The sequence below is a fragment of the Rhinolophus hipposideros genome (assembly GCF_964194185.1).
Source record: "Rhinolophus hipposideros genome assembly, chromosome: 18".
NCBI classification, from domain to species: Eukaryota; Metazoa; Chordata; class Mammalia; order Chiroptera; family Rhinolophidae; genus Rhinolophus; species Rhinolophus hipposideros.
The window spans coordinates 17,980,306-18,007,086 of NC_138064.1; the positions used below are offsets into that span (position 1 = coordinate 17,980,306).

General features: G+C 37.1%; 1 protein-coding gene across 4 annotated transcripts in view; it reads left to right on the top strand.

The window, feature by feature from the left end:
- Nucleotides 1–26,781, top strand: part of RAPGEF5 (Rap guanine nucleotide exchange factor 5) — a 207,182-nt gene that overhangs the window by 149,627 nt on the left and 30,774 nt on the right. For all 4 annotated transcript variants that reach the window (XM_081080277.1, XM_081080278.1, XM_081080279.1 and 1 more), the window contains 7 exons: nucleotides 11,222–11,300; nucleotides 14,903–15,047; nucleotides 16,244–16,341; nucleotides 18,033–18,063; nucleotides 19,008–19,086; nucleotides 21,358–21,507; nucleotides 25,072–25,169. In XM_081080277.1, the coding sequence (XP_080936403.1) occupies nucleotides 11,222–11,300; nucleotides 14,903–15,047; nucleotides 16,244–16,341; nucleotides 18,033–18,063; nucleotides 19,008–19,086; nucleotides 21,358–21,507; nucleotides 25,072–25,169 (680 nt within the window). The remainder of the gene's footprint in view (nucleotides 1–11,221; nucleotides 11,301–14,902; nucleotides 15,048–16,243; nucleotides 16,342–18,032; nucleotides 18,064–19,007; nucleotides 19,087–21,357; nucleotides 21,508–25,071; nucleotides 25,170–26,781) is intronic.

The window sequence follows — 26,781 nt, forward strand, 5'->3', positions numbered from 1 at the left end:
TTTGCAGTCTTTCTCTTTATAACCTTCTCTCTCATTTCCCATTATCCTCATTTTCTGCCCTTGGGGCTTTCTTGCTCTACAATTGAAACCATTCTTTTCATTCTGTTTGCAGCTTTTTGCCTTCTACTTAAGGCTGCTACTTGGCTGGCAGTCCTTCCCCCAAATCTCAGAAATAAATATGAAATTAGACAGAATTGTTAAATGTGGGTGAGCAGACAGTGTGGAAAACTAAAATATCTTGTCGTAATCCCCCAAATATCCTGTTGTAATCAACATAGTGACAGAAAATTATTTTCAGAGCAATTCTGTATCTATTTGTGTTTCCAAATTACCACTCTTGTTTGTGCTCAGCATGCAGGATATTTGGTGAATCTTTTAATTTTTAAATTGTTTAATTCTGGATTAGCTTGATTTAGTGTGAAGATGAAAAGTACAAATTAAAATTGCCCATTGCGTACCTGGCTGGATATTTCTACTTAAATTCTCAGTCTAAAAATGGTCGTAGTTTTAGGTGAATGGGTGTATGTAGCAGGGTTCATGATAGATAGTAGTTCTAATATTAAAGCATCTGGTATTTTCCTTTGTATTATATCCCTTTCAATGTGCCTTAAATATACTTATTTTGAAGAGCATTTACATAGTACTCAGTGAGTTAGAATTTTTTTCCCCCTTAAATTTTCTTCCTGTCTAGCTTGATACCACATGTTTTGTTTTTGGGTAGTAGGCTTACAGATATTGTAAATCTATGTCATGTGTTTTGTTAAGAAAAAAAAAAGAATAGAGTGAAGATATTTTCATCCTAATTTCGGATCTTTTCCCCAGAGTTGGTCACATAAAATGTGGCCTCTTGTGTCTTGGTTCAGTTTGGTCTAAATTGGAAGGTATCACAAGCCATTTTCATTTACCACTGCTGACTTTTCTGAAATATTTTCGCAAGCTCAGGTTCTACCAGTGCGGATTGGCATAACGCAAATGCACATCTCAGAATTATTATGACAATTTACACTATTTAACAATCACCCCAGGGAGGAGATTGAGGGTGTTTGTTCTTTTAAAAAATAACCAAAAACATGCAAAGCAAATGTGTCTTCATCAGCACATTCTAGAATCCACAGTAGTGAGAGCAGGATAAGTTCACAATCCTTTTCTCTCCTTAAATAAACTTTTCCTTCTTTTGCTAACTGAGAAACTTGAGAACCAGATCACATTGACTGATCACGTGTTGAGTTCCTAAAAATGTTCTGTGTGTGTATATCATTTGTATTGAGGTATGGCTGCGTATAACAGAAAAACTCTTGCCAGTGACTTAAACAAGGTTATAAATATCCTTCTCTCTCAAGTGAAAATAAAAATAGAGAAATGTAGTTCAGAGCTGGCAAAGCCACTCTGAAATCAGCCAGGACTGAGAATCCTTCTAGCTCTTTGCTAAGTGTCCCTAGAATCTGATGAACCAAGATGGCTCGTCTCACGAACCCAGATGAATGCTAGTTAGAGTATAGTCCAGGTAGTCCAATGGAGTTAAGTCAAGATGAACACACCTATTCACCACACGTGGTTTCTGCTGTTATCTCAGGGACCAAAACTTAGGTGTGGCCACATCTAGCTGCAAGTGAGCTGGGAAATATATTGTTTGGTTTGGTGTTAAAATACGTGGGGAACACTATAGCCAAGAAAAATCACAGTTTGATTCCTAAAGAAAAGGAAAATGCCATGTAATTTTATAAATGGACACTTATGTTGGTTTGTTTTGATACTTTACACCTTAAGCCGTAATTATATATTTCTGTCTCTTCAAAAAATATATAAATATATTGTGATTTAAAGCATTATATAACAATTTATGAAGACTCTAAAGTGATTTGGATTAGCTCTTATATTTTTCTCAACACATGAATATTGACAATAATTTCATGTATTCTTGGCATACAAGATTTACTTAACTGTAAGTACCTTTCTTGTGTCCAATTTGAGCCAGTGAATTCATGTTTGAGAATTCTATGTCTTTCACTCCAAAATTTTCCCTATGAGTTGTTAGAAATATTTTTTATAAAATAAGTTAAACATATACTAAGGAATATTTCACATATGATGGTTTCAAAGAAGTTTTAACAACACAAATTAAATTTGTTCTTCTAAAAGTAGCTTATAGTATATAATTGTATGTAATTATTATAACCTTGGCGATATTTCAGAACTCACATGTGCCTATTACATAACTTCTCTGTGGATCAACATACCATGAATCATGTGATTTCAATACTAAGAGAAAAGCCTAAGGGTATTCTTAGGTATGTGAGTAGCAAACCTATTTTAAAACAAAACAACACTGGTACATTAGAGCCATTTGAGACAAGGAGTTGGTTTGAGCACCTTTAGCCAAAAGGCAAAAATATCTTGGCCAATGGTAGCTGACACATGTTTAATGGACTTTTTACACAAATGTTGGGCTTAAAGTCATAGATGATAACTGAATTGAAGGACAGCCAAGACTTTGACATGTAAGTTTAATTCTTTTGATTTAGGAACCTATGAACAAAATATAATGTGACTGATGATTTTCCATGCCCATAGTATTTAATAGGGAGACATTTATCTAGAAGGAAAGAAAGAAATTTATAGTTAGTCCTTTTAAAAAAAATATTTAAGTATCTACCTATACAATTCAGTTTTTAAAAATATAAATATGTATACTTGACCATTAACACATCTTGAAACTTCATCTTGAAACACATCTTGAAACATTATGAATGCTTCTATTGAAATCCTTCCATGGGCCTGTCTGTTCTACCTTTAGAAGAGAAATTGACCCATCTCTTATAGCTATTTGCTATTGCCAGGTTTTCGATAGAAAATAAAAACAAAATAAAATTTGAGGAGGAATAAAGGAACTTCAGCACGTGGGCACCTCGGTGGAAAATGACTTCAAAGGGGCGTCTTTGGCAACTCAAGGCCAATAAACAGGCCAAGTTCCCATATCTATGGCACTTCTCTCTGTCCAAACCCAGGATTCTGTGGCTTTCCTGCACTCCCTCCTCCCCACCCCCACCCCAGGATGGACTGAGGGTCCACACCCTCAGGGGAGCACAGTACAGTGAAAGAGCCAGAGCTGGGGCTCAGCCCACCTTGGGACCTAGGCCCCTTTTGACATTAAATTGCGATAATTAGGTGGTTATTCTCCTTGTCTCAGTCTCAGTGTCATCATCCTGCAAAAGAGAAAATGAGACTGACCTCCTAGGGCGCATGTGAGGAGAACAGATGATGGGGGTAAAGCTCACGGTACAGAACATAGTGTATGTTCAATAAAGGGCCACTGGGTGGTTATTTTCAAATAGAGTAGCTACTGTCTTCCCTACTTTTCTCATTGCCACCAAAACCACCACCAAAACTTCCTGGTACACAGTAAGAAATAGGGGTGGTACAAAGCAAATTTGGGGCTCTCTAAGGGTAAAACGTGTGTTGGGTTGTGGCAGTAGGCAGGGCTTGGCCTGTGGAGGTTTGCTCAGATATTCACATGAATGGGAAATTTATCAGCCTGGGTTTGTAGGCTGCTTTCTATGGTCATTTTGTGATCTCCCCAATCAAATTCCAAACCCCTACAGAAGTTGAGGCCTTGTGTTAAAACTTTGTTTTCTTCATGGCAGAGAGCATAGAGCTCAATCGTTAAGTTATAGGTGTTCTGTCATTGGTTGCTACCAAACCTTTCTTTGTGACCCTAAACCACAAGTCTCCCTTTCACCCGTGTGAGAAAGAAAGCAGCTATGTGTTATTGAAAAGAACTCTAATTACCGTGCTGGAAACCAGAACACAAAGGCATGACTGCTGTCAGTCATTAGTTGAAATATTTGTACTAGAAATATTTTTAAACATAAGCAGTAGATTAAATTTTCCTGTATTGGAAGTTTTCAGTTTGTGTAAGATCTTGCACCAAATTGTTTACAAAGAGCCCTAGTTGCATTTACTTTAAATTAGTAAGTTTGTAGAATATCTTTTTATCTTTAATATATCGAGCTATCATACTGATTCTTGGCTTTAAAATAGGCAATTGACTCTCCTTTGCTAAACTTTAAGGAAAATAACTCCTCTTTAGTATCCCTAGAGTTTCTGTTAACCAGAGACAAAAATAAATACATAAAATTTTACTGGTCTGAAATTTAGTGCTAATGATTCACAATGATCAGGAGAAAATGAGCATTCAGAATCATGATATATTTCTAGTTTTAGAAGAAAGCTGATCGTAGACATTCTTCTTGGTGCTTGGGAGGTTGATTCAAGTATTAGAGTTACTGCTTAAAATAACCATGCCACAGACTTATTTAAGGTTTAATGTTTAAATTATTTTTTCTTTGTTTCATGAAATTTTAGAATGTTTAATTGACAAGCACTTAGGAACACAGTTTGTATTCTAGGAATGCATTATGTGATGTTAATTATACGAGATGGAGGAACTGAGTGAATCTCATAACCACATATTAATTTTTGTTGGTAGATGCTGGAAGATTGGTATTGAAACATTCATACCCATGAGAATTTCCATGTTCTAATCTATACTGTTAAATAACATGATACTTTCATTGATTATGAAGACATTTTTCCTCCTGGCTCATTTGGGAGAGCAACTGCTATTACTAATCAATGAGCTATACAACTGCAAGAAGAGTCTTGGGGAAAAACACTATGATAGATAGTGTGAGAACTGATTATCAGAATATCCTTAGTTCCTTTTAGTGTAACTAGACTATGGCTCTACCAGTTACCAAGGGGCATCACTCTGAAGCCATCAGACCAGGGACCCATCCACACACCAAATCCAATGGCCTTTGAATACCTAGGCTCATGAATATCCTTCCAACAACTTTTGACACTTACAATCTGCTCTCTTTTTCTAGTTCTTCTTTTTTGTTCGTGTCTCCCAATTCTCATTTTTCTCTTTCTTTTCTCTCCTCTTCCTTAACTCACCTTTCTCCTACCATTGCCCAGATGTGAGCACCCACCCCAGCTCAACCCTCAGAACACTGCTCCCATCTTTCCGGGATTGTATCTGAGAATTTATGTTTCCAGCCATCCTCTTTATACAGTAGCTCCTGGAATCATGCAGCCTCTTTAACAAACTCTGGTCTTTGAAATTTTTGCCCACTAGCATTACTTAAACCCAGGGAACCCAGGCTCAAGGTGCTTAAAAGGAAACACATCCTCCCTCTCATTCTTCCTTTATCCAGTCTGACTTCCTTGACGCAGCAAGCATAATCTGTATCTCTTCTCACTTCTCACCTTGGAAATCTCCATTCACTTCCCTTTTCCTATAGAAGGAGCCCCACCCAGGCTCCTTAGCGTGGTGCTCAGAGTCCCTCTAGGAATTGGTACCAGCCTACTTTCTAGCTTGGCTTTTCAGTTATACCATGTGATCTCTTCCATTACTGTTTCACAACTGTGCCATAGACCAAGACTTAAAATTCGCATGTCCACAGACAGTTAATATGAATAAGTGAAGCCAACCAGGTCAGAACTGTGATAAACTGGAACATGCACCTTGCATAAAAAGATCAATTCAGCGCTAAGCTGTGGCTAACCACTGAAATGGAGGCCTGGTGTTGCCAGATCTTCTGATTTAAATATTATCATCGAACAAAAAATATCTTTCAAGGACTCAACAAGGCCCCAAGGCCACGTGTTTGTGACTCAGCCACAGACACATGCACCTGCACTCCTTTACTCACATTTACTTCTCCTCTTTCTCCACCAAATCTTCTTAGAAGTTCAGGGGTCCTCTCACGTGCCACCTGTCTGGTAAATCCCTCCCTGGAAGCCTGCCCTTCCTCCCCTGACGTTATGGTGGGTGCCGCTCAGTCGAAATGTTGCCCTACTTAGTGCATTTCATGGGGATGTATGTCTTCGCTCTCTGATTAATAGCTTGAAGCCATGGATCACTCTAGTGCTTTTCTGTATCTCAACCCCCAACCTCTTGCCAAATGCCTTATATCAGTCAGTTCTTAATACTCAGTGTTTGTTGGTTGATAGGTGGCACTTTAAGAATTGGGACAGGATTTAAATTTTCTTTTAGGAAAATAAAGAACAGGCAGTATTTATCGAGTGCCTGACATATGCCAGGTTCTCTGGCAGATGCTTTAGATAGACTGTTTAATCCTGACTACAATTCTGCTCTGTGTGGCTATGATATTCGTTTTACAGGTGATTTAACTAAGGCCCACAGAGGTGACATACATGTCTGAGGCTACCCAGGTAGAATGCCAGCTCTCTGAGTTCCTTTGCATTCTACACGGTTTTCAGAGCTGCCCAGCAGGCGTGGCAGACCCACGCATGAGCCACAAAAGTGTTATAATTGTGCCGAGCCGCTGAGAGCAGCTAATGGGGCTGGGACAACAGGAGCTCATGGGGCTGTCACCTCTCTTAATGCCAGCAGGACCTGCAAACATGACTGTGTGTGTGGAGAAGGTAGGCAAGCACTGCGTTTATTACTCCACGCTCCTTCTCGTGACATTTTAAAAAGGCAGAGGTGGAATGGAATGTAGCTAAGAACCTAATACCTGCTCTATTCAAATAATTCTTTCCTAAAGAAAGAATGATGGGATTCCAAAACCAAATTTTACAAGTTGAAATGAAAACAAATTTTATTATTTGAAGAGTGCCACGCAAGCCCTGTCTGTCACAAGTTCCTATCATTAAAGGGGTGACTGTTAAGGTTTGCTATGGAAACAGCATTAGATGAATAAGCATTTCTTGGGAAACCAATACCGAAAAGTAAAATAGTTTTACAATGGCTAAGCAATCCTCTGGTGAAATTGTAATACTATGCAGGAATTGAGCGAATTTAAACGCTGTGGTAAACAGCTGCACTGGAGGTCACTAACACTGCTTTCAGAAATATAAAGTGCACTGAAAAAGCATAGCTTTTAACGGCATAGCACTTTAACCTGTGATTCAAACATGAACATTACATTTTTTTATGTGTGTGCTTAATCAAATTACATGGTACATTTTGGCACTGCATCTCAAAAAATAATGGTTAAGTTGTAACATTCCAGGGCCAGAAATGGGCCCTTTCAAGTACAAAGCTTTTCTCGGCTCCTTGAAATCAAGGTTAAGTAGTACATATTTTAGAGTGCCGTAAATTCCATTGCCTCTGAGGTAGAAATGCAGGTGAAACAAAACTGCTGACAGTACTTTAGGGAATATGAGTTAGTACAGAAATGTTGACTATTCACATCACCATACTTAGATGAAATAGCTACTATAGGCAGTTGTCTGTCCAATTCTTTTCATTTGCTTTCTTGGTGATTTCTTCACTTTAACAGATGAGTGGTTTCATTATTGCACTGCATTTTGTTTATGAGTGTTGAAAAATAACTCAAGTAGATTTCTCTAATGGCTCCTAAATACTCCTTATGATTGCTAGACTTCAGGGTTTGTTTTTATGTTTTTGTTTTTTTCTTTTTTGAAAAAAGAAAAAGCGTTAAGCTTAGACTGTTTGGATACATTTAGATCAGTCCCTCTAATCTGATTACATTTATGTAACAGAACCCTATAAAAAGGATCTGTACTATTCCACCTTGACACAACTCTAGGATGCTCTAGAAACACTTGTGTTTTGCAAATATAAAAATGGAAACTTTTAGTGCTCGATGCACTTAAAATAAGACTTAAAAAATATTTTAATTTATACAAAAGAAAATATATTCAAGTAAAATCAAATAAAAATAGACAATTCTTTTCGTATGAGTTAAAATGAAAACAGTAACAGATGATAGGGAAGAGTCCTGTATTAACATCGTTATGGCTAGTTATAGACACAATTTTAGAGCCATTTCTATCAAGGCTCCTGGTTTTGACTGCACATTGAAATATTTTATTTCAAGTTACATAGTACTTAAAACTGTAATAGTATTTGCCTTCCTGTTTTGATTGTCATCCACATGTTACTTTTACACTGCAAGAATACTTCCTATATTTTAAAAAGCAACTACCACTAAATTATGTTTTTGGGGTGGGGAGGAGGAGGGCATATTCCCAAAAGGATGGCTGAATAGTTTTGTCAGTGATGAGCCAAGAACTTGAGATTAGATTTAGTGATTGATTTAATGAATAGAATTTCAAAGAAAAGATTTTTGTATATTAATGCCTAGGTAATCACAGAGTTAGAAATCAAAATGAATCCATCTTTTTATTCAGAATGTTAGTGTATATGGCAACTATGAATGTATTTAAATGAACGATGCTTTTATACACAAAAGTGCCTTTCTGCCTGGCTTTAAATTACTATTAATTAAGCACTATATAATATAATAGATAATTATAGTGTTTTAATGTGGATGCCAGTGGATTTGCTAGTCTCCCTAAATGGCTATTGTTGGTTAATAGTCTTCAGGGGATCATTGGTATAGCCATCGTGGTTCTAAAAATATCTTTAAATACCAGTGGGACAGCCTTTTTTGAAGCATGGCTATTATAAAATGCTCTTTTGTTTGAAGTGTGTCATTTTGATGATATCACACAATTGCTTTCATGTGCATCAAAAAAAAAAAATGCCAGTGCTGAAAAAGAATAAAGGAAAGCTCTTGAAAGAGAGAAAAATTTCAGAATAATGTGGTAGTTAAATAGTGAAAATTTGAGTGAGGAGTGTTGGGAATCTATTCGATTCGTAACAACTTTTAGCTATTCTGGTCATTAGGATTTTAGCTGGAGATGTTTTCATGTAGCCTTATTGTTCTTCTCTAATTAATATTTCTATGGCAGAGAGATAATTAGGTAAATGCATTGAATATTAAATATGGTAGTAGCTGTGGGGAAAATAAGCATTTCTGGGTCAAAGCCCTTAACAAAATATTGTCATATGTGAGCTGATTAATTTAATTGAATGCCAAATTGTTTTGCCACTATCCAACCAGACTCTCACAGTCACTCAGTTCATTATCTAAGGCTGTTCCAGAATGGAATGACTGGTTATGTCAAAGTTAATGGTGTTCTTTTTAATCTCAGCTACTAATGGAGTAACTGTTGATTAGAGAATCATCCCAACCTCATTAAATTAGCTAAGTGTTAGAACATCCCGAAGAGTCTGAAACTGAATGTCACAGCAAGCATTTTAAATGCTGAACATGTAGGGTTCTCAGCACTGTCACCCAGTGGTTTCTGTACATCGTTGGCTTCAAGCCATAAGGGGCTATTGAAAACCCTAAAATAGATTCTGTGCTACTCTGTGCTCCTTGCTGCGTGTATCTAACACTGAATGTACAAAACAACAAAAACAAAAAAATCAGTTTCTAATCAGACCAGAGAAGTTGCGGATTTTCATCAGTTATATTTAGTACAGAGAAGTGTTACAATTTGTGAACGTTGCTGTTCAGTAGCATCCCGGCGGGATCGGTCTCAAATCGTGTTCCAAAACTTAGGGATTCAGACATTTTACCATTGTTTGACTTTAATTTCAACTGTGTAAAAACCGGGAATGAAAAACATGCACAGTTTCAAATGTATATCCCAAAGTTTTTGTTAGGATGACCAGTGATAAATTTGTGCTGCCTGGTTAACTAGTTTTGGGGCAGATCTTAGAATAAAGCTTCTCCTGCCTTTTTGTGCCTAGCTTGGAAACTTTTGTAAGAGACTAGTAGAAAGCGCCTAGCTCTTCTATGAATGGAGGCCGTGCATGTCCCCTCACATTAAATTGTCCGACCAGCCACATTCCCACAATTTTCTTGTTCTGGACTTCATTTGTGCCCAGCAAGGGCCAGGCCCATCTGTTTGAGAACTTGCTTTTGCCAAAGAGTAATAGTGAGTGAGACCAGTGACTGTTCACATATTGCAGTGTGATGTAACATTATACGTTTAGGCTTATTTTACATTTTAGGTGCCATTTGTCAAATTTATTTTTTAAGAAGGAGTATTACTTATCTAAAAATAAATATCTTTGAAAAACAATTCCCTTAATACCCTTCTTTTTTTTTTTTTTTTTTAGTTGTTGTTAAATATTACCATTTACAACCACTTACCTGCGTAGATCAGGATTAGCTTGACTTCTGCGACATAAACAAGCCATAGAAATAAGTGAACCCCTGAAGCTGACAGAGGACTGTAGAGTCACCCACAACCGCTTTTATCGGAGTTCTGTGTCCATAAACATAGCCTTATTGTTTCGCATTGATCAACTTTTAAAGTAAATGTTACAGGTTATTTCTAAAACTTCTGGAGTTTTTCCCATCTTCAGCATGGAGCTGTAGCAATTCTCTCGGCCTACACATTTATAGTGTACAGATTTTGGAGAGTATAAATGCTACTGAGTATACAGGCTCACTCACTATTCTTATCATTTATTACTATTTAAAAAAACTAACAATTGGATGTCCAGAATGAAAAAGATATGAAAATTAAATCATGTGATAAAATGAATGCCAAGTTAAGGAGGCTAGAGAAAGACCATTATGGCAAAAGCTTGACTTTGTATTCGGCATAACATCTTTTCTGTCGATTTGAAAATTACACTGGAGGTCAGTGTTTGCCAGTTTAAAGTTCCATATTGTGTATAAGCTGGACTATTCAAGGAACACTCAAGACAAAGAGGCAATAAAAATGGAACCTATTCTTGTTGGTTGAAGAGGTAGAAGAGGAATTAGGAGGAAGCAAGGTGTGATATGTTATACCTGCTCTCCATTTTTCACTGGATTTAACTCTGTCTCTCTTCACACACCAGATTCCCAACTTTTTACAGATACAGTTGAGAGATAAATGTGAATGGCCTTGGAACCTGGGTTTTATTATCCATTGTTCCTGCCATAGACTTAGGTAAATGGCTTTAGAAAGCCTTAATTTATTAGAACATGCAGGCTTCATTCCCTGTAGGACTGGAGTGTATCCCTCAGAAACATTACAAAATTTATTTCTAAAAGCACATGATTTATGCATTGGGTTTTCATAACATCTTTACCAACAAATATAAATGATGTGTTGGGGGCGGGGAGAATGATGAGAGTTGTATGTTTAGAGTCTTGCAGTAAATATACATATCTCATTGCTTGAGGCATTTTATGTAAGCACTTTTAAAAATCTTTAATAAATAATGTATTTTGTGGCTAAAATTCTCCTACCTAACCCCTCCCACTCCCACCACCATTTATCATATTTCTACTGTGCACACTGTTCTGGGGCCTGGATAAGCACTTGCCCTTCTTATCACTGCCTTGCTTACCTAGTGTTTGTTTTCCTTTCTTTGCAGAGACCCTCCTTGATGACTTCCTTCTCACGTACACTGTCTTCATGACAACTGACGACTTGTGCCAGGCGCTGCTGAGGCAATATCCTTCATTAACTTCAGGATGCTGTGTCGCCTTCCCGGCAGGCGGATGTCTCACATTAGGAATTAACTGCCTTTCCTAATTTACTCAACCCGCTGATCGAGTGTGGATATGTTCAATATTAATGTAGTGATATCCAAGGTAAAATATGAAATGAGACGGAATAGACAGGGGGGCCTCGAAATGCAGCTCTGCTGTTTTCACATTCTAAATTGTACTGTTTATTATGGTTTTCTTCATACCTATTAGAAATTTGGGGGCAAATTTGGCCTACTGGGTAAACCCCAGAGTCAAGAGGTTGAGTGAATTGGTAATAAGTGAACTTATAAGATAATCAATCAGTGAGTGCCAGACCACTTGGGCAGGGAAGTATACATATGTGATATCATGTTTCTGGGCAAGTGTCCCAGGGGAGACGAGCCATTCCCCCACATGGGAGATCTAAATTACCCCTGGCATCAGCTGTTGTCTTTTCAGGGCTTTGTCAGGCATGCTGTTTAGAATAATGGATGTGATTAGAAGGTTAATAACCAGTTAAGGAAGCTTTATGATTTATACACTGAGTAGAAGAGATGCAACAGATGAAAGGTCAAAAAGCCAAGGCAAGTCAACTTACTCAGTCTCCAGTGTTTCTTTAACTGTCAGGTTTTTATTAAACCAAACTGAAGATTCTATTGAGCCCATGTGAAAATTTTTAGGAAGTTGAATTTCTTTTGTCATTTACCTAAGTTTTATTGAGCCCTGATAATGGTCTTGGTAATGTCCCTTTCCTGTTAAATAATTGTTACATTTCTCCCCCACCTTAGAGCATTTTTGGCTTAAAATAATACTTTAAAACTCCATACATGGCATACTCTCTCTTAATATATAAACTAGAAATGGTGATCACTTTTTAGTGCTGTATTATATTGTGTGGCCACGCAAAGCTAAAGATATCTTGAAACTTTCTAGAACCCGTTCATAAAACTGATCTTGAAACATTATTAGTTAGTTTTGAATTTGGAAAATTTCAAAAACAGATTTATTCCACTGCTTCCAAGTGGGGTGTTACTAGGAAATTTAGCAATAATTACAAGGTTTTCAATTTCTCCTTCTTTAAAAATGCTTTGGAAAAATATCTAAGAGCTAATTTCTTCTACATTTTAATGCTAACATATTTCCAAAAAATTTACCATCCATTAAATTATACAGTTTGATTTATAACATATTAGATGCCTTTGAACTATAAATATGATCATAATATTATTTGTGATTATCATTGAGCAATTTAATGCCTCAAAGAATTTCCCTGAAGACTCTCTAAATCTTTACTTGGCTATAAACATGTTTTAAGTCTTTTACTAAGACATTTTATACGAAAATTTAGTTCAAATTCTTAGAGGCCTTTTTACTAATTGTCAAACATTTTAAGCCACGAGTCTCTCTACATGACTATTTTGATATATTTGCAGATTCTGCCTCTTATGAAATAATACAAACCACTTACAAAAATTTGGCATCCATATTTAATCTGTGATATTTTGATGTACATCTTAGTGAGGATATATCCTACTACTATCACCTTCTAAGAAATAGCCCAAATTATTTTTTATTTTTTGAACATTATTTGTAGATTAGAGTGATTCATACTGTGTTTGGATATCTTAGATGGATATTTTTATTGTGGTAGAATTTAATACCTTTCAGCTTTTATCATCATAAAGAGTACTGTTTAAACTCACAGCCCTAGGTGAGCTGATGTTCACTGCATTACATTGAAGGTGTAACTCTCACCCAATACCTTCTCACTATTTCTCCTCCCAAACGCCCAGCTAAATTTATAAATCAATATAATGTAGCATGGGAAAAATGTATAAGAATGAATATACCCTGATATAGAACACCAGACTAACACAAATGTAAATTTAATAAGCAAATACTTTTTTTAAAATTCATCTTGTAAGGAGGAGAACAAAATTAAGCAAATAAATGTTTAGTAACTATGAATGAAGAAGAGTAGTTGAAGTTTCCCTACCCCAAATCGCTTTCTCTTGCAGGTCCACAATTGTAGAATGTATACACAACTGTAGTAAAAAGCTCATCTCTTCACTTACATATACTGACCTAAAAAAAAGAAGTTGTTAGTATTTCTTTATTTTCCAGATTTTTTTTTCTTTATAGTAGTCAAGCTATGATAGCTACATGAAGCAAAGGACATTTGCATAGTGGAAATAATGTCATAAATCTATATTTTTGCCTTTCAAGAGAAAAACTAGAAGAAACAGATATTTTAACAGAGTCTTTGTGTGTTTACCTGAGTTTATTTCACAGGTAGAAATCAAAGAAATCAGGTGACATTAATGTATTTTCACAGGTTGTGGAGTCAGAGACTGAATTATGCTTTAAATTGCTTACAAAACCTGACACAGAATTTATTCCTATTTTGCAGGAAAAAAATACAGAATCCTATCCATCAACCCCAAAGCCTACCTGTGTTTAGTATCAGAGAATTTCCTATTCCTAGTTAACGTTTCAATGTGTCCAAGATGCTCAGAAATAATCATTTGGGGGACAAAACACTAGGTCGGTTTGGAAAACACCGAGCTTCTGTCTCATTCCTCAGGCTTTAAGCACATTGCCTTTGAGGTTGTTATTTTTATATAATTTTAACAGCATAGTTAACACGTGGTCATTGTATATAAATTAGGAAATGCTTATAAATATAGTAAAAATAATTCATGTACTCTGAAATCTCATTACCTTGAGAAGCCACTGTTAACTTTCAGTATATCTTTCCAGATAATGGAATTATTTGTATAAATAAGCAGTTAATAGAAATGGGTCATCCTAGCATATTCTTTTCTTGCTTTCCTACTCAACAATATATTGTGAATGTTCTCTGTCAGTAAATGTACTGCTGGACCATCAGTTTTATGGCTGCAGAATGGCTTCTTAAATGGATATGTAATAATTTAGTTAACTATCCTCAATAGTTGAAGCATTTAGGTTATCTGTATTTTGTTTTTCATTCCAGTGAACATGAAAATTAGCAGCCGTTTCTACTTACGTTTGTACATTTAGCCCGTCCCTTTTTTCAAGTAAATTCCTAGAGACAAGCATTTGAAAAATATCACAAATTATGCTCCAGAAATCTCTGCTCATCAGGAGCTACTGTAGAAGTAACTGGTTTTACACTATTGTGAATTTCTGAGGATCAAAGAATATCTAGACTAGTTCTCTTCTAACTTTTGTGGAAACAGTGCCTGCCTATATCATAATGTGGCCAGATCTCTTAGAGCCACCCTTGAAATTAATGGGCCACCTAGTATCTCTTTGAGGTGGCATTAAAAACCTATGCTGTCTATGGACCTATGTCAGCAGCTGTCAGTGCCATCATCTAACCCTTATCTTCACAGCCCGTCACCGAGTGTATATATATCATTTCCCGGGGTTTACTTCTGCTCTTCAGTGCACACCTTTTGCTCTCCCTACACTACACATGTTCTTTTCTTCCTGCATTCTTAGAACTTGTAGATTCTTTAGAAAATGTGCTTTAGCAAGAACAAATGAATTTCTTCATATTGTATTTTCAACAATGAGTATGCTTTCTTAACCATTTGCACCTATTCTGCTAAGAAGTATCAAGGCAAAGAAGAAACATCAGATGTTCCTTGTCGAAAACGTAAGGTCTTACATCTCGTTTCCCAGTGGATTGCTCTGTACAAAGACTGGTTACATGAAGATGAGCATTCAAAAATGTTTTTAAAGGTACTGTACAACTTCCGGATGTTCTGATGCCAAATGACTGATTTTATTTTCAGTTATGCATTTCAAAAATCTCATTTGCAGGTTGCAGTCATTCACTTTTTTGTAGTATTCAAGTTGTGATTCAAACGAAGTATTAATTTGTTTTGGCTTCTGAGGCCTGATAGTCCTTAGATAGATAGAATTTGTTTTTTTAATTTTAGACAATTTATTGTGAACAAACGGGGAGGGCAAATTTTACATTCACTAATTTATGGTTATTTTATATAAGTCATGGGAAGTTTGATTGCAAATGAAATAATTATGGAAAGTAAAATAAAACACATACCAAAACTTGATACTATTTAATGTGTTGAGATGTATTATAAATATGAACTAACCATTATCATACATACAAGATTTGGATAAAACATTATTTATCATTTAAAAACTATATTGACAATATATACATTATGAAACTTTTTAGGACATAGTATATTTTGAAAATTTTAAGCAATAATGACTTGTAATACTAACCTAGATTGACATTTGGACTTAGATAAACAGATATATTTTTCTAATCAATAATAGGCTGCAGTATGTTTTCAACAAAAATTAATCTCTGCAGATGATTTGTAGACAGTTGGATTTCTTTGGCCACCAAAACCATATTAGCCATGCCGGTTAACACAGAGAAGGGGTAGAATAGAATTTGAGCAAGGAAGAGTTCTATTTCAGAATAGTCAAGTGTCTAAACTGATTTTGCCTTTCATGAAGGAAATTACTTTGAATTCAAACTTCAGATATCATTTCGACATCCAGTTAAAAAATATTTAAACAACGCTTTGACTGAACTAATGTTATTTCAAAACAACTCGGTAATTTAATTCTTTTGATCTTTTTCCCTTCCAAATGATTATGTGGATATCATTTGTTTTAAATATAGAATAGGCATGGAAATCTGGAGTAGCTGGTCAAGGATCTTTAGATTTCCAGAATTCATTACCTGTAGCCCCTAAAAACTGTGAGGAAGCCATGTGAGTTGAGTGAGGGGCTAGGATGTGTAATCCTACTCAGGATCTCATTGGTACCTGAGTTAACCCCCTGCATTGGTCTGGGTTCCACCTATTTCACTGGGCAAGTTAACCATTATATGAGTCTTAATACTTAATAAGCGGGTATTAAATCTATTCAACTGCCATTTTTCTTTTTTTCCCAAGACCATATACAGGAACATACTGGATGATGTATATGAATATCCAATACTTGAAAAAGAATTGAAAGAATTTCAAAAGATACTTGGAATGCACCGTCGTCAGTAAGTATTTAATTTTCCGTATTATAGTTAATGAAAGAAAGTAGCAAATATGATAGAATTTGGGATGTCTTATGAAGTTCATTTTGAACATTTTGAATCGGAGATTCATCTTGATTCTTTTGTTTTTCTATTAGTAAATTGTGTATTTTGTCTTTATGGCTCAAAATGAGTGAACATTAAATCAAGCTTATTCACTATTTTTTTAACCATATTTGACACAAGAGAAACAAACTGAGCCATGACAAGCTAGGTACTAAAAATAATCATTTAACAAATTATCATTTCATTTTCAAAATGTAAATATTTCACTTGTAATTTGTGGGGCTCATAGCTATCTCTAATGGAATAGTAAAAAATATTTTATAAATAGGTCCCAGCAAGTCATGGGCATTTTAAAAGCTCAATTTTATGGGCTCTCTGAGGTTTCTTATCAATGTAAAAAGATTAAAGGAAACCATTTACTCAATGACTTTTGGCTTATTCGATATCCCTCAGGTATCTGTCATTTTCAAATTGTCAATACTGGACTTTATCTGATTATACTAACTCTCCTTATTAATTTTGGCAAATGAAAACATCAAGTCTTTACTCAGTTTTCAGGTATAGTTGCAAAGTTAATATGAAGGGGAAAATTGTTCTGTGATTTACAATGTAGTTTCTATTTAGCAAATATGAAACATATCTATTGTCAAGTTGTAAAAAACTTCTGTTAAGATTTCATTAGTCACAAATGCACGTCTCATACGTAGAAAACGTTGATTCAGGCCTTCCAGATTACAGATTTTAGATTTAAAGCCTGACTTATTTTTGGAAAGGGAGATCCTATTGCAAATTAAATGTCTATATAATTTTAGGGAGCAAATAACTCATATGTAGGCCTTACTCCTCAATCAAGAAAATCACACGTTTAGAAAATCAGAAATGAAGTACAAGTTAGGACAGTATATTAAAATGAATGTTGTGAATTTTGCTGCCCTTTCGATAGCCTAAGACTAATATGAAAATATGAACAAATAGATGAAACAAAAAAAGAAAGACAGGATTTCCATCAAAATAATCCACCACTTGGAAGTTGGTCTATGCTGTAAGGCAGGCCTTATTACTGTTGGAAACCTTTAATTCATGCATTAAATGTATTAATGGAATGTAATACATCCCATTAAAAAGTTACATAAAAATGGGAAATAATAGATTCAAATAAAATGATATAAGACATATTCTTGCCTCTTTGATACAAGATTGTGAAATATCTTTAGATTCTGGACTAATAATTGAGCTGGGAACTTGCAGACTGTCCTCCGGTTCCACCACGCATACAAACATCCTGGAGAAGATGCACTTTGGCTGACATATGTAGCTACCTGAATAACACTAATTTCACCTAAAATCTATCCCTAACTGAGAAAACTTAGAATTTTTGTGCTTTAAATCCAATCTTCCCTCAATGCTCACTTTCTGTGTGTAGAAAACAAAATATACTGTTAAAGAGATAGCTTCTTTTATTCCTTGTTCACGTCAAATCCAGAGCCCCAGGTCAAGTGTGTTCTACGTAGTAAACTAATGAATACTGTGTTTGCTCTTTTGGAAAAGCGAAAGCCTCTACCCAGTGCCTGAAAGTTAGTCTTCTGTGCCTAAAACTGCATTATTCTGAGTTCGGAACAAGGACTGACTTCTCGTTCTTATCCTTTCAGCACTGTAGATGAATATTCACCACAAAGGAAGGTAAGGCAGAGCATTCTCTATCTGAAATGGGGTGATCCCTTTTGGAGTCCTTGCCTTGCCTGGCTCCACATTTCTTCCTCGTTAAAATGAATACAGCCTCAGGCAGGACAGGGCGCAGCCCGCTGGGAAGTCTGGGGCTACAGCCTGCCTACACTTTCCTGCTTCACTTCAGTTTCCCTGTGCTGGTACAGATTCCATTCAGCCCCGTGTCCTTGGCTTCCCCACATTCTGCATAGTTTTGTGGTGCCTTTTGGCATCTCAGACTTTCCCCAGTGTCCCCAGAGTGATACAAAATTGAATTTTAAACGTCGATGAATAAAAGAAAAAACATCCAGGCAAGAAACTTGACTACAAGAGTAAAAAAGTCATATAAGAAAAAGATTTGCACTTTTTAGCCCAACAGAAAGAGATACGGTAGCAAGAATGAGTGTGTTTCCTATTCGACTTGAGGGAGGGAATGAAAAATGAGGTGTCAGGCCCAAGTTTTGTAGAAGCTGACGTAGCAGGTGGATAATCATAATGAATAACTTGCCTATGTCCCTTAAGAAAGTCATTGTACTACAGCAGAAGTATGAAACCATCTCTACATTGCGGTATCCAAAAGCAAGGCTGATATTGGGATGGGGAAATGATGGTTTATTTTTAGAAGAAGAATCTGTGGATGTTTGTACTAACCAGATATTCTCCAGCATGTTGCAAGGAATCAGGTTTTTTGCCTGATGCTAGCCTTGGCCAGGGTCTGTCATGTTGCTCAGAATCTCTAACTCCACAGGCATTAATTGAGGCAACTCCCAGTTTATTCCTCTAAGATTGGATGGGTGGACTCCATATTTTTTTTAAAAAAAGGGAATTGGCTAGCTCTTTTGGAACATGTTGTAAACAGCTGTGGTTTTCCAAAGGGCAGGAATACATTCATTCATTGTTCTCTTTCTCCCTTCTCACAGAATAAAGCCCTTTTCCACCAATTCAGTCTTAAGGAGAACTGGCTCCAGCATAGAGGAACTGTGACTGAGACAGAGGAGAGTGAGTATGATTTTAAGGAGGGTTTGGCGTAGGTGGAGTAGCAGTTAATCGCCATCTTTCTTCAACGTTCACACATCACCCTGCCTTTAGCCATTTCCAACTGTCACACCCCTTTAACAAGCACGTTAGCATCAAAAATGACGGTTTTTCTTGTCTTGCTTTGGGCGTTACAGTTTTCTTAGTCAGTTATATAACAGTGTCCCCGGGACCAAGGACATTTTTAATTTGGGAAATTTTGAAAGGAGACTACAGAGAGCGAGCCTCTTGCATTCTTGGGGAGAGGTTGCTGGGCCAAGTTGCTGGAAACACAGCCTTTCCTTCTGTGTCCTCGTCTTCCCTGCTTTGTCAGCCCATTGCCTCTGACTAACTGGAAAGTCCACTAAAGCACATTTAGAGAAGAAATCTTGGAGAGAATAATGAAAGGAAGGAAATGCGATAGAAATTCCTTCAAGGCAAGGCTCTGCCGGGCAGTGCTACACAGCCAGTGAGCCCTCAGTCATTGCCCGGCAGTGCCCAAAGGGGTCACGACCCACCGGGAAGAAGGGGGGACATTTGTTTAGTCCCCTGAAGGTGCTGGCGTGCTTTCCTACAGTAATATTTTGTAACAGAACAGATAATGGTTTTCTCCTGTTTGGATAAAGATTGAGTCAAGGGCCAGGAAATACTTAGGGCAATTAAAATATTCACACTATTGTCACTCAGAGACTCCCTCTTTTAACTCTCCTTTCAGTAAGTGCTGAAATTCTAAGTGTGAACATTTAATATTTGCTCAACTTCTCGAACACTTACACAGTGAACTGTCAGCAGGATGCGTCTTGTTACGTTGTTTGTATATAATGCTGCCCTCGGTCCACGGTGGTACTGCTGTGTCATACGTGACATCCGGACCCAGGAGAAGAGCAATGATCATACCTCCTGATTCCTTCCTTGCTGACCTTCCTTGCCCATTTGTCTTACAATTTAATTGTGTGATTTTCCAAGCTGAGTTTCGAAGAGTGAGTATTTCCAGGCCCTGGCCTCTTTTTGTTCATCAGTTTGTTAAGCAAGCTATAAACTTACATCACATTTAGTGGTTTGTAGATCAGATCTTTGCCTTGCTCAAAAATTCCATTTTTTTATGGAAGGAAAAAAAGCCTTTTTGTCCCTCACAAATCTGTTGAACACATATAAAACAACCATTTGTTAGTTGCTATTGGTTTAGGGACACACCCAACCAAACCAAAAAAACCCAAAATACTGTTTGTATCCCCTGGTGGTGTGTTTATTTTGAGGTTTGTACTTATAAACTCATAGTTTGGCTTTTGCTCTATTTGCATTTCGGTGAAAACATTCCTGGGTTTATTTTTGTGGTGCCATTTAAATTGTATATGAAATGTCTCTAGCAGCTGCACTCGTGGGTTTTTTTTTGTTGTTGTAATGTAGAAGAGTATATCTAAGTATATTATTGTCCTGCCTTTTCTAAAGAAGCTAGTGTTTTATTGTTCAGAATAGCTGATATAAGAAGCAAATAATGTGTCAGTTATCTCCATTGCTATTAAAACAGTTTCTGGCTATCAAATAATAAAGGATAATTTTTCCAGGACCCATTCACCCTGCTAGTAAGTCTTAGTAATAATTAGTAGCACCACAGACAATAAAAAGGAAATGAAAATGGCCAGAAATATGACCTCTATTTGGAAACTAAATTTGAGACCACCTTGATGGGGGTGATGGAGGAGCAGGAAGTCATTCTTAAATGATCGTGAAGGCTGAACGCAAAAACCATGGCAAATGACAGATTTTTAGCTAAGATTATGAGAATTCTGGTAATGAAATGTAGTGTTCTTGACTGGGTCACTGTGACTTTCCAGAAACAGAAGTGTAAATAAAAATGTATGAGTTAGACGTTTTAATACACCGCTTTGGGAGATCTCAGTAACCCTCCAAGAGGGGCTCAAAAGTACAGTACATGTTCCACAGACTCCACTGAGTTGTGGTCAGGCTGTCTCAACCATCAGCATGCACTTGTGTGAGTGGGTCTCATTACCGTGTGGGAAGCCTAAGTACCACTCAGGGAAGCTCACCAGCTTCTGATGTGTAGCCAATGTGTACCAATACACATTTGTATGCATATAGCCGCAGGCGCCCATGCGCATACATAAATATGTAAATCTCGTTGTGGATGTTTTATACTAATGAGAACAGGAAGGTGGGTGGGTGCCTGGATTTGGAAAAGTCTGTACTTCAGAGCCACAGTTCTCTGTTTACTAACAAGTCTTCTGTCTCCTGTAGTTTTTTGCCACGTGTATATAACGGGGCACTCCTACGTCAGTGTGAAAGCGAAAGTTTCCAGTACAGCCCAAGAGATCCTGAAAGTTGTGGCAGAAAAGATCCAGCATGCAGAAGAGGATCTGGCTCTGGTGGCCGTCACATTCTCCGGGGGTAAATTATTTTCTGTCCTTGAATATTCATCTTTCACTGGCACTCTTCCAAAAGGAGTGAGTTGACATTTTTATAGACTAAACGTGCAGCGCGTCCCTTCTGGGTCTGCAGCTGGATGACCATAATAATAATGGGAAGCTGCCTACCAGAGGTGTTTCCATGACAACAGTTGGGGACTATTGGATACCGAATTTCCTCCCCAAGAGCTGAATAGAGAGGCATGGCAGTGTTTTGAAATATATTATAAAGCTTTTCATATTTTTGTACTCTAGATAAGCCTTTTATTTTCATATTTAAATTAACTTGGGAAATTGCTAAAGGATGCAATTACTCTAGGAAGAAAAAAGAAAGACAGCCTTGTACTAGTCATATTGGTGGCTGACAATTTAATACTTAAAGATTCCCTACTGAAGGAAATAAAAACTGCACAATAAGCCAGAAGCTCACAGGCAGTGTTCTTTCAGGTGGACATGGGGAGTAAGGCCTGGTTATAGCTTTTTCTTCTGTTGGGCCTTATTTATCCTCAGAGAATGGGTTATGTCTGTTTTGAATAAGATCACACAGATTACAAGCTGACACTATTGATCTCTGCGACCTGAGCAGACCTGAACAGACCTCTTCGTTTCACCAGAGCCTGCCAGATCTCAGTGTCACTGGCCTCCCTTTTGGTTCATAATCTTTATTTAATATCTCATTAACCCTGAGAAAAATACAAAGAAAGTGACTTAGCATCAGTTGTTGAAAAACAGGAGGGCCGTGTGAACTAATCAACCAGAGAGGGAGTTGGTGGGGTAGGAGGAGCTGATAACAGGCCATCTTGTTTGCCCTTTGTTACCGTTCTGGAGTAAGAAGAAGAATATCAGAATTTACTTTGACATCAGAAAGTTCTGTGACAGAATACTGCTTTTAGTGCTTTGTTACTCAGGGCCAAGTAAAATGGTCCTACAAGCGAGTCAATTACATATGCAAAGAGATATAGCCTTTCTTTCTAGGCCTAACAAATGTCTCTCCTCCCTTTCCCAGGGCCCTCATTGTGCCACCCATGAAAACATGATCTAGCAAAACAGAGCACAGATTTGAGAAACATGTGGATTACTTGAATTTTAGCCAGAGAGTAGTTGAATATTGAATAAAATATTTCAGACATTCGAGATAGGATAAAAGTATCTTACATTTGATTTTAAGTGACCCAAAATATTAAATGATTCTAAACAATATGAAGCTTCATCAAAACCAACATTTGCCTCTCAAGACAGTACCTCTCCAGAAAGTAATCACTGGGTCCTTATTCAGACCAAAAGTGCTGAAGAAGAAAGGACCCAGAGTAAACTTGGTAGCACAATGGAGACCCATCTCCTTTGAAGGCTGGCCCAGGGCCACAGGTGAATCTGGAAATTAATGAGTGCTTCTTTTACTACCCAATATCTATTTGATTGCCATGAAATACCATTTTTACACTCTATTAAATTGGATTCATCAGGGTGGGCAGTGGCGTTTTAATGTGTATAGACTCATTGCTAATCATCACTAGAATTATCAGCTTATCTCTTAAATTATCCCACAGATTTGGAAATGTGCCTTCATTTTCTATCAGCTAGTAGTTTTGTCTGCTAAAGACTCTTTCTGCCTACAGCTTAATATCCCCCAAATAATAATGTGTTTCTGAAGGAAAAAAACAGAGCTTAATGTATTCCTTGGTCCAGTTACATAGTTTTCAGTAAATAATGTTTTAAATGCTACTTCAAAATGAAATAACAATGAGATCTACTGTTATTTTCTTTTTATCAAAAAAGTTTAAAGATATTGGCAATTTGTAGGTTTTGTGGATTTTTCTAAAAGGTCTGGTACTGTTACCCTTAAAGCTTTCAGTAGGTTTCTAGCTGTTTTGTACCCAGGGTAGGTATATGTATATAGTAACAGCAACCTACTCAATTATTCAGAGCTTAAAATTCTATCAGCTTTAATCTTTTATAGTGTAGTGACAAACCCGAAAATAAGAAAGAAAAATCTTCTTAGCAAATGGAAAAACGACTATCAGAAAGCCATAGCATTTTATTCCACAGCAAGTGTTAATAGCTCTCATAAATTCAGCTTTAAGGTATACAGGGGCACACAGAGGGTTGTAAGAAATTGTAGTTAAACAAAGAAGGAGGAGATGGAAGAACGTCAGAGCCCAGCCGTGTGGGACCATTTACTCCAATGTCAACAGCCTGACATGACGGCACTATTGATCTTTATAATGCTGGGCCATAAAGAATATATTAGATTATCATTTGTGTGCTCTGTATTAAGCAGAAATGTTCAAAATAAAATTTGGCGTTTGAACTGATTAAGTTATCTAGAAAAAGATATGTGGAATATCACATTTCCCAACCATGCTGGATAACTGAAGGGCTGCTTTAGGAGAAGCTGATTATATTACAGTGGAATAAACTTGAGTATTACTTTAGTTGATTCCCATCTGTGTTTTGTAGTTAGGAGGAGGACATTTTTCTATGAGGAAGGCTATTGTGTTATAAGAGAGCTCCAACAATGGCAGAAAAATGGTCAAAGGATTGGAACAATTTGCAATAAGGGTAATAAAATGGAAAAAGAATATATGAAAAATTTCAGCTTCACTGCTCATCAAGAAACACCAGATAAACTGCAAATCTGTTTTTGGTTTCAGCAAAATAGCAAACTTAGCAGAAGTAATGATCAGTGAGTGTTGGTCAGTGTAAAAATTGGAAAACAATTTGCAGTTTGCATCAAAAACTTTAAAAATATTCATTCCCTTTGATCCAATAATTCCAGTCCTGGGAATCTATCTTAAGAAACTCATCTAGAAGCCGCCAAAGATTTATGCAGAAGGATGTTGCCTTCAGCAATATATGTTATGGCTGCTATAATAATAAATCCCATTTATCAAGCCCTGTGTGTGCCAGGGCCTGTGCAAGTGTTTAGCAATTATCTTGCCATCTAATTTATATGACAGAAAAAAATTGGAAAACATTAAATGTTCAGCAATAGCAGGAAGATTACTGATGGTATAATGGACTCTTATGGAACCAATTAAACATGACATAGATAAATTATTTTGGCAAGTGGGTAAGTGCTTATAATCAAACCAGAATGTGAAACTACATATGGGATAATTGCAAATATATATGTGTTTGTCATAAGTATGTATTTGTATGTATAAATAATTGCAACTCTATGTATATGTACACACACACACACACACACCCTGACATAAAGATCAGAACCAAAGTATACCAAAATGTTAACCAATATCTTAGAGTGATAGGATTATGAGTGAATTTTATTTCTTCCCTAAACTGTTCTATGTTCTAAAGAATGACTAAATATTATAAGAAAGAATCACAAATGGATTCCACTTTATGGATAATGAGTAGTGATGTCCTTGGTCCCACTGATGTCATTTTGCCTAACTGAATTAAATCTACTTTACATCCTATTTACTTTTAAATATTTTTCTTTGGCAAGTTTCACTCTTTAGATGTATCTTGTATGCCTACTGCTATTCTTGTGTTTCTAATTACTCTTTTTTTTTTTTTAATAAAGAAAAGCATGAACTTCAGCCTAATGACTTGGCCATTTCCAAATCCCTGGAAGCATCTGGTCGGGTATATGTCTACCGGAAGGACCTGGCTGATACTTTGGTGAGGACCTTCAGCCTTGTACTTGAAACACAAAACAAATGTTAGAAAAATACATGGAACTATTTTCTCCTCTAGCCAACAATACACTTGTCAAATTAACACTTCTTTGGCCAATCAAAGACTCACAACTTGAGGACTATAAACCCTTCCTAAGTCAAACCCTGTTTTCTCTGAGCCCCTGAAACAAGGGATTTAAGAGAAGTGACTCCCTGTCTGGTGGTATCTTAAATCCAGGGATTATCTGGAGGTCAGGCTGAGAAATGCACCCTGTGCAAGTTTAAGGGGAAAGAGACTCTGTCCTTTGTTTCCGCCCATTTGATGCACTCGGAGTGTCCCCTCCCCTTGAAGAAAGGGTGGCGCGTCAGCCTTCCCTGTGTGGGGATGGGCTCATAACAATGTGACATCAGATGTCACTCAAGAGTGAGAGTTTGAAGAAATGTAGAGCCCAAACTGTAAGTTATTTTCAGTTCCAATTTAAGAACATTTACAGCGAAGTAAGTGACTTGTTTCTAAAGACCTCGGTCTTCAAGTTGCTTTCCGAATGGTAGGATCAGGCCTCAGATCCACCACCCATAAAAAGCAGACTTTCTCCCATTGTGATTGCATCATCTAGACTTATGGTCCTGGTCTGTTTCATGGAGTTGTCACTGGGCTGGGTCTCTCCAGCTGACTGCTGTTGTAGATAGAATTGAGGAATGTATATACCATGTGGGTAAACCAAAGCTGCTCATAATAAAAATATTTTATGCCTATAATAAAAAAAAATTATCTACAGGATATCCAGTGATCATTCTATTAGTCACTGTCAGTTTTTATACTTATTACCAAACACGTATGTGCTGAGTGATTTACATACAGTATCTCATTTAACATGCCCAGTCACCCTGTGAAGTTTGGAGAGGCTGGGCCACTTTCTCTAGCTTCCTACAGCCAAGTAGGGGACAGTGCTAGAATTTCAGTCCAAGTATATTTGACTCTGGAGCTCCTTCATATCCCTTTCTTTGGGACATGATGAGGAAGAAAAGGAAAGGGAAACCTTTCGTCTTACTTGGGTCTTTCGGTTCTGAGTTCTCTTCAGCAGATGTGTCCGTACGTGATGCAGTTCTATCAGTGAAACATGACAAACTGGATGTTGCATAGCATCTCTGAGTAAATAATGAGATTGATTTGACTTTGCCTTTCCCCATGAAGGAGGACAATGTAGTATGTAGCAGCTGTGGGCTCCTGGTGATGAAGGGAACCCCGCACCCTGATTTTCTCCAACCTCCGCATCCCCCGTGCCACACAGGCTTCTCACACAGAACCCTGTGTGCATTCCTGGTGCTCTCTCCTCTGCTGTCTGGGGCCAGCGTCAGCCGAGTAGAAGGCAGGCATGAGGCATTGTCTTCTGGAATAAGTGGGTGCTATGCAGTGTGTTCCAAGATGAGCCAGACGCCAGCCCTCCTGCCCTCAAATACTTCTCCCACCAACGTTGCACACCACGTAAAATTTCCCCATGGGAATCCTAGCTGTAGGTATTTCATCTCCAAAATAATTTAGTTGAAATGGAACACTCTCAGGGAAGGATAGCACCTGAAACCACTAGTATCCACTCTACTTACATATAGATTAG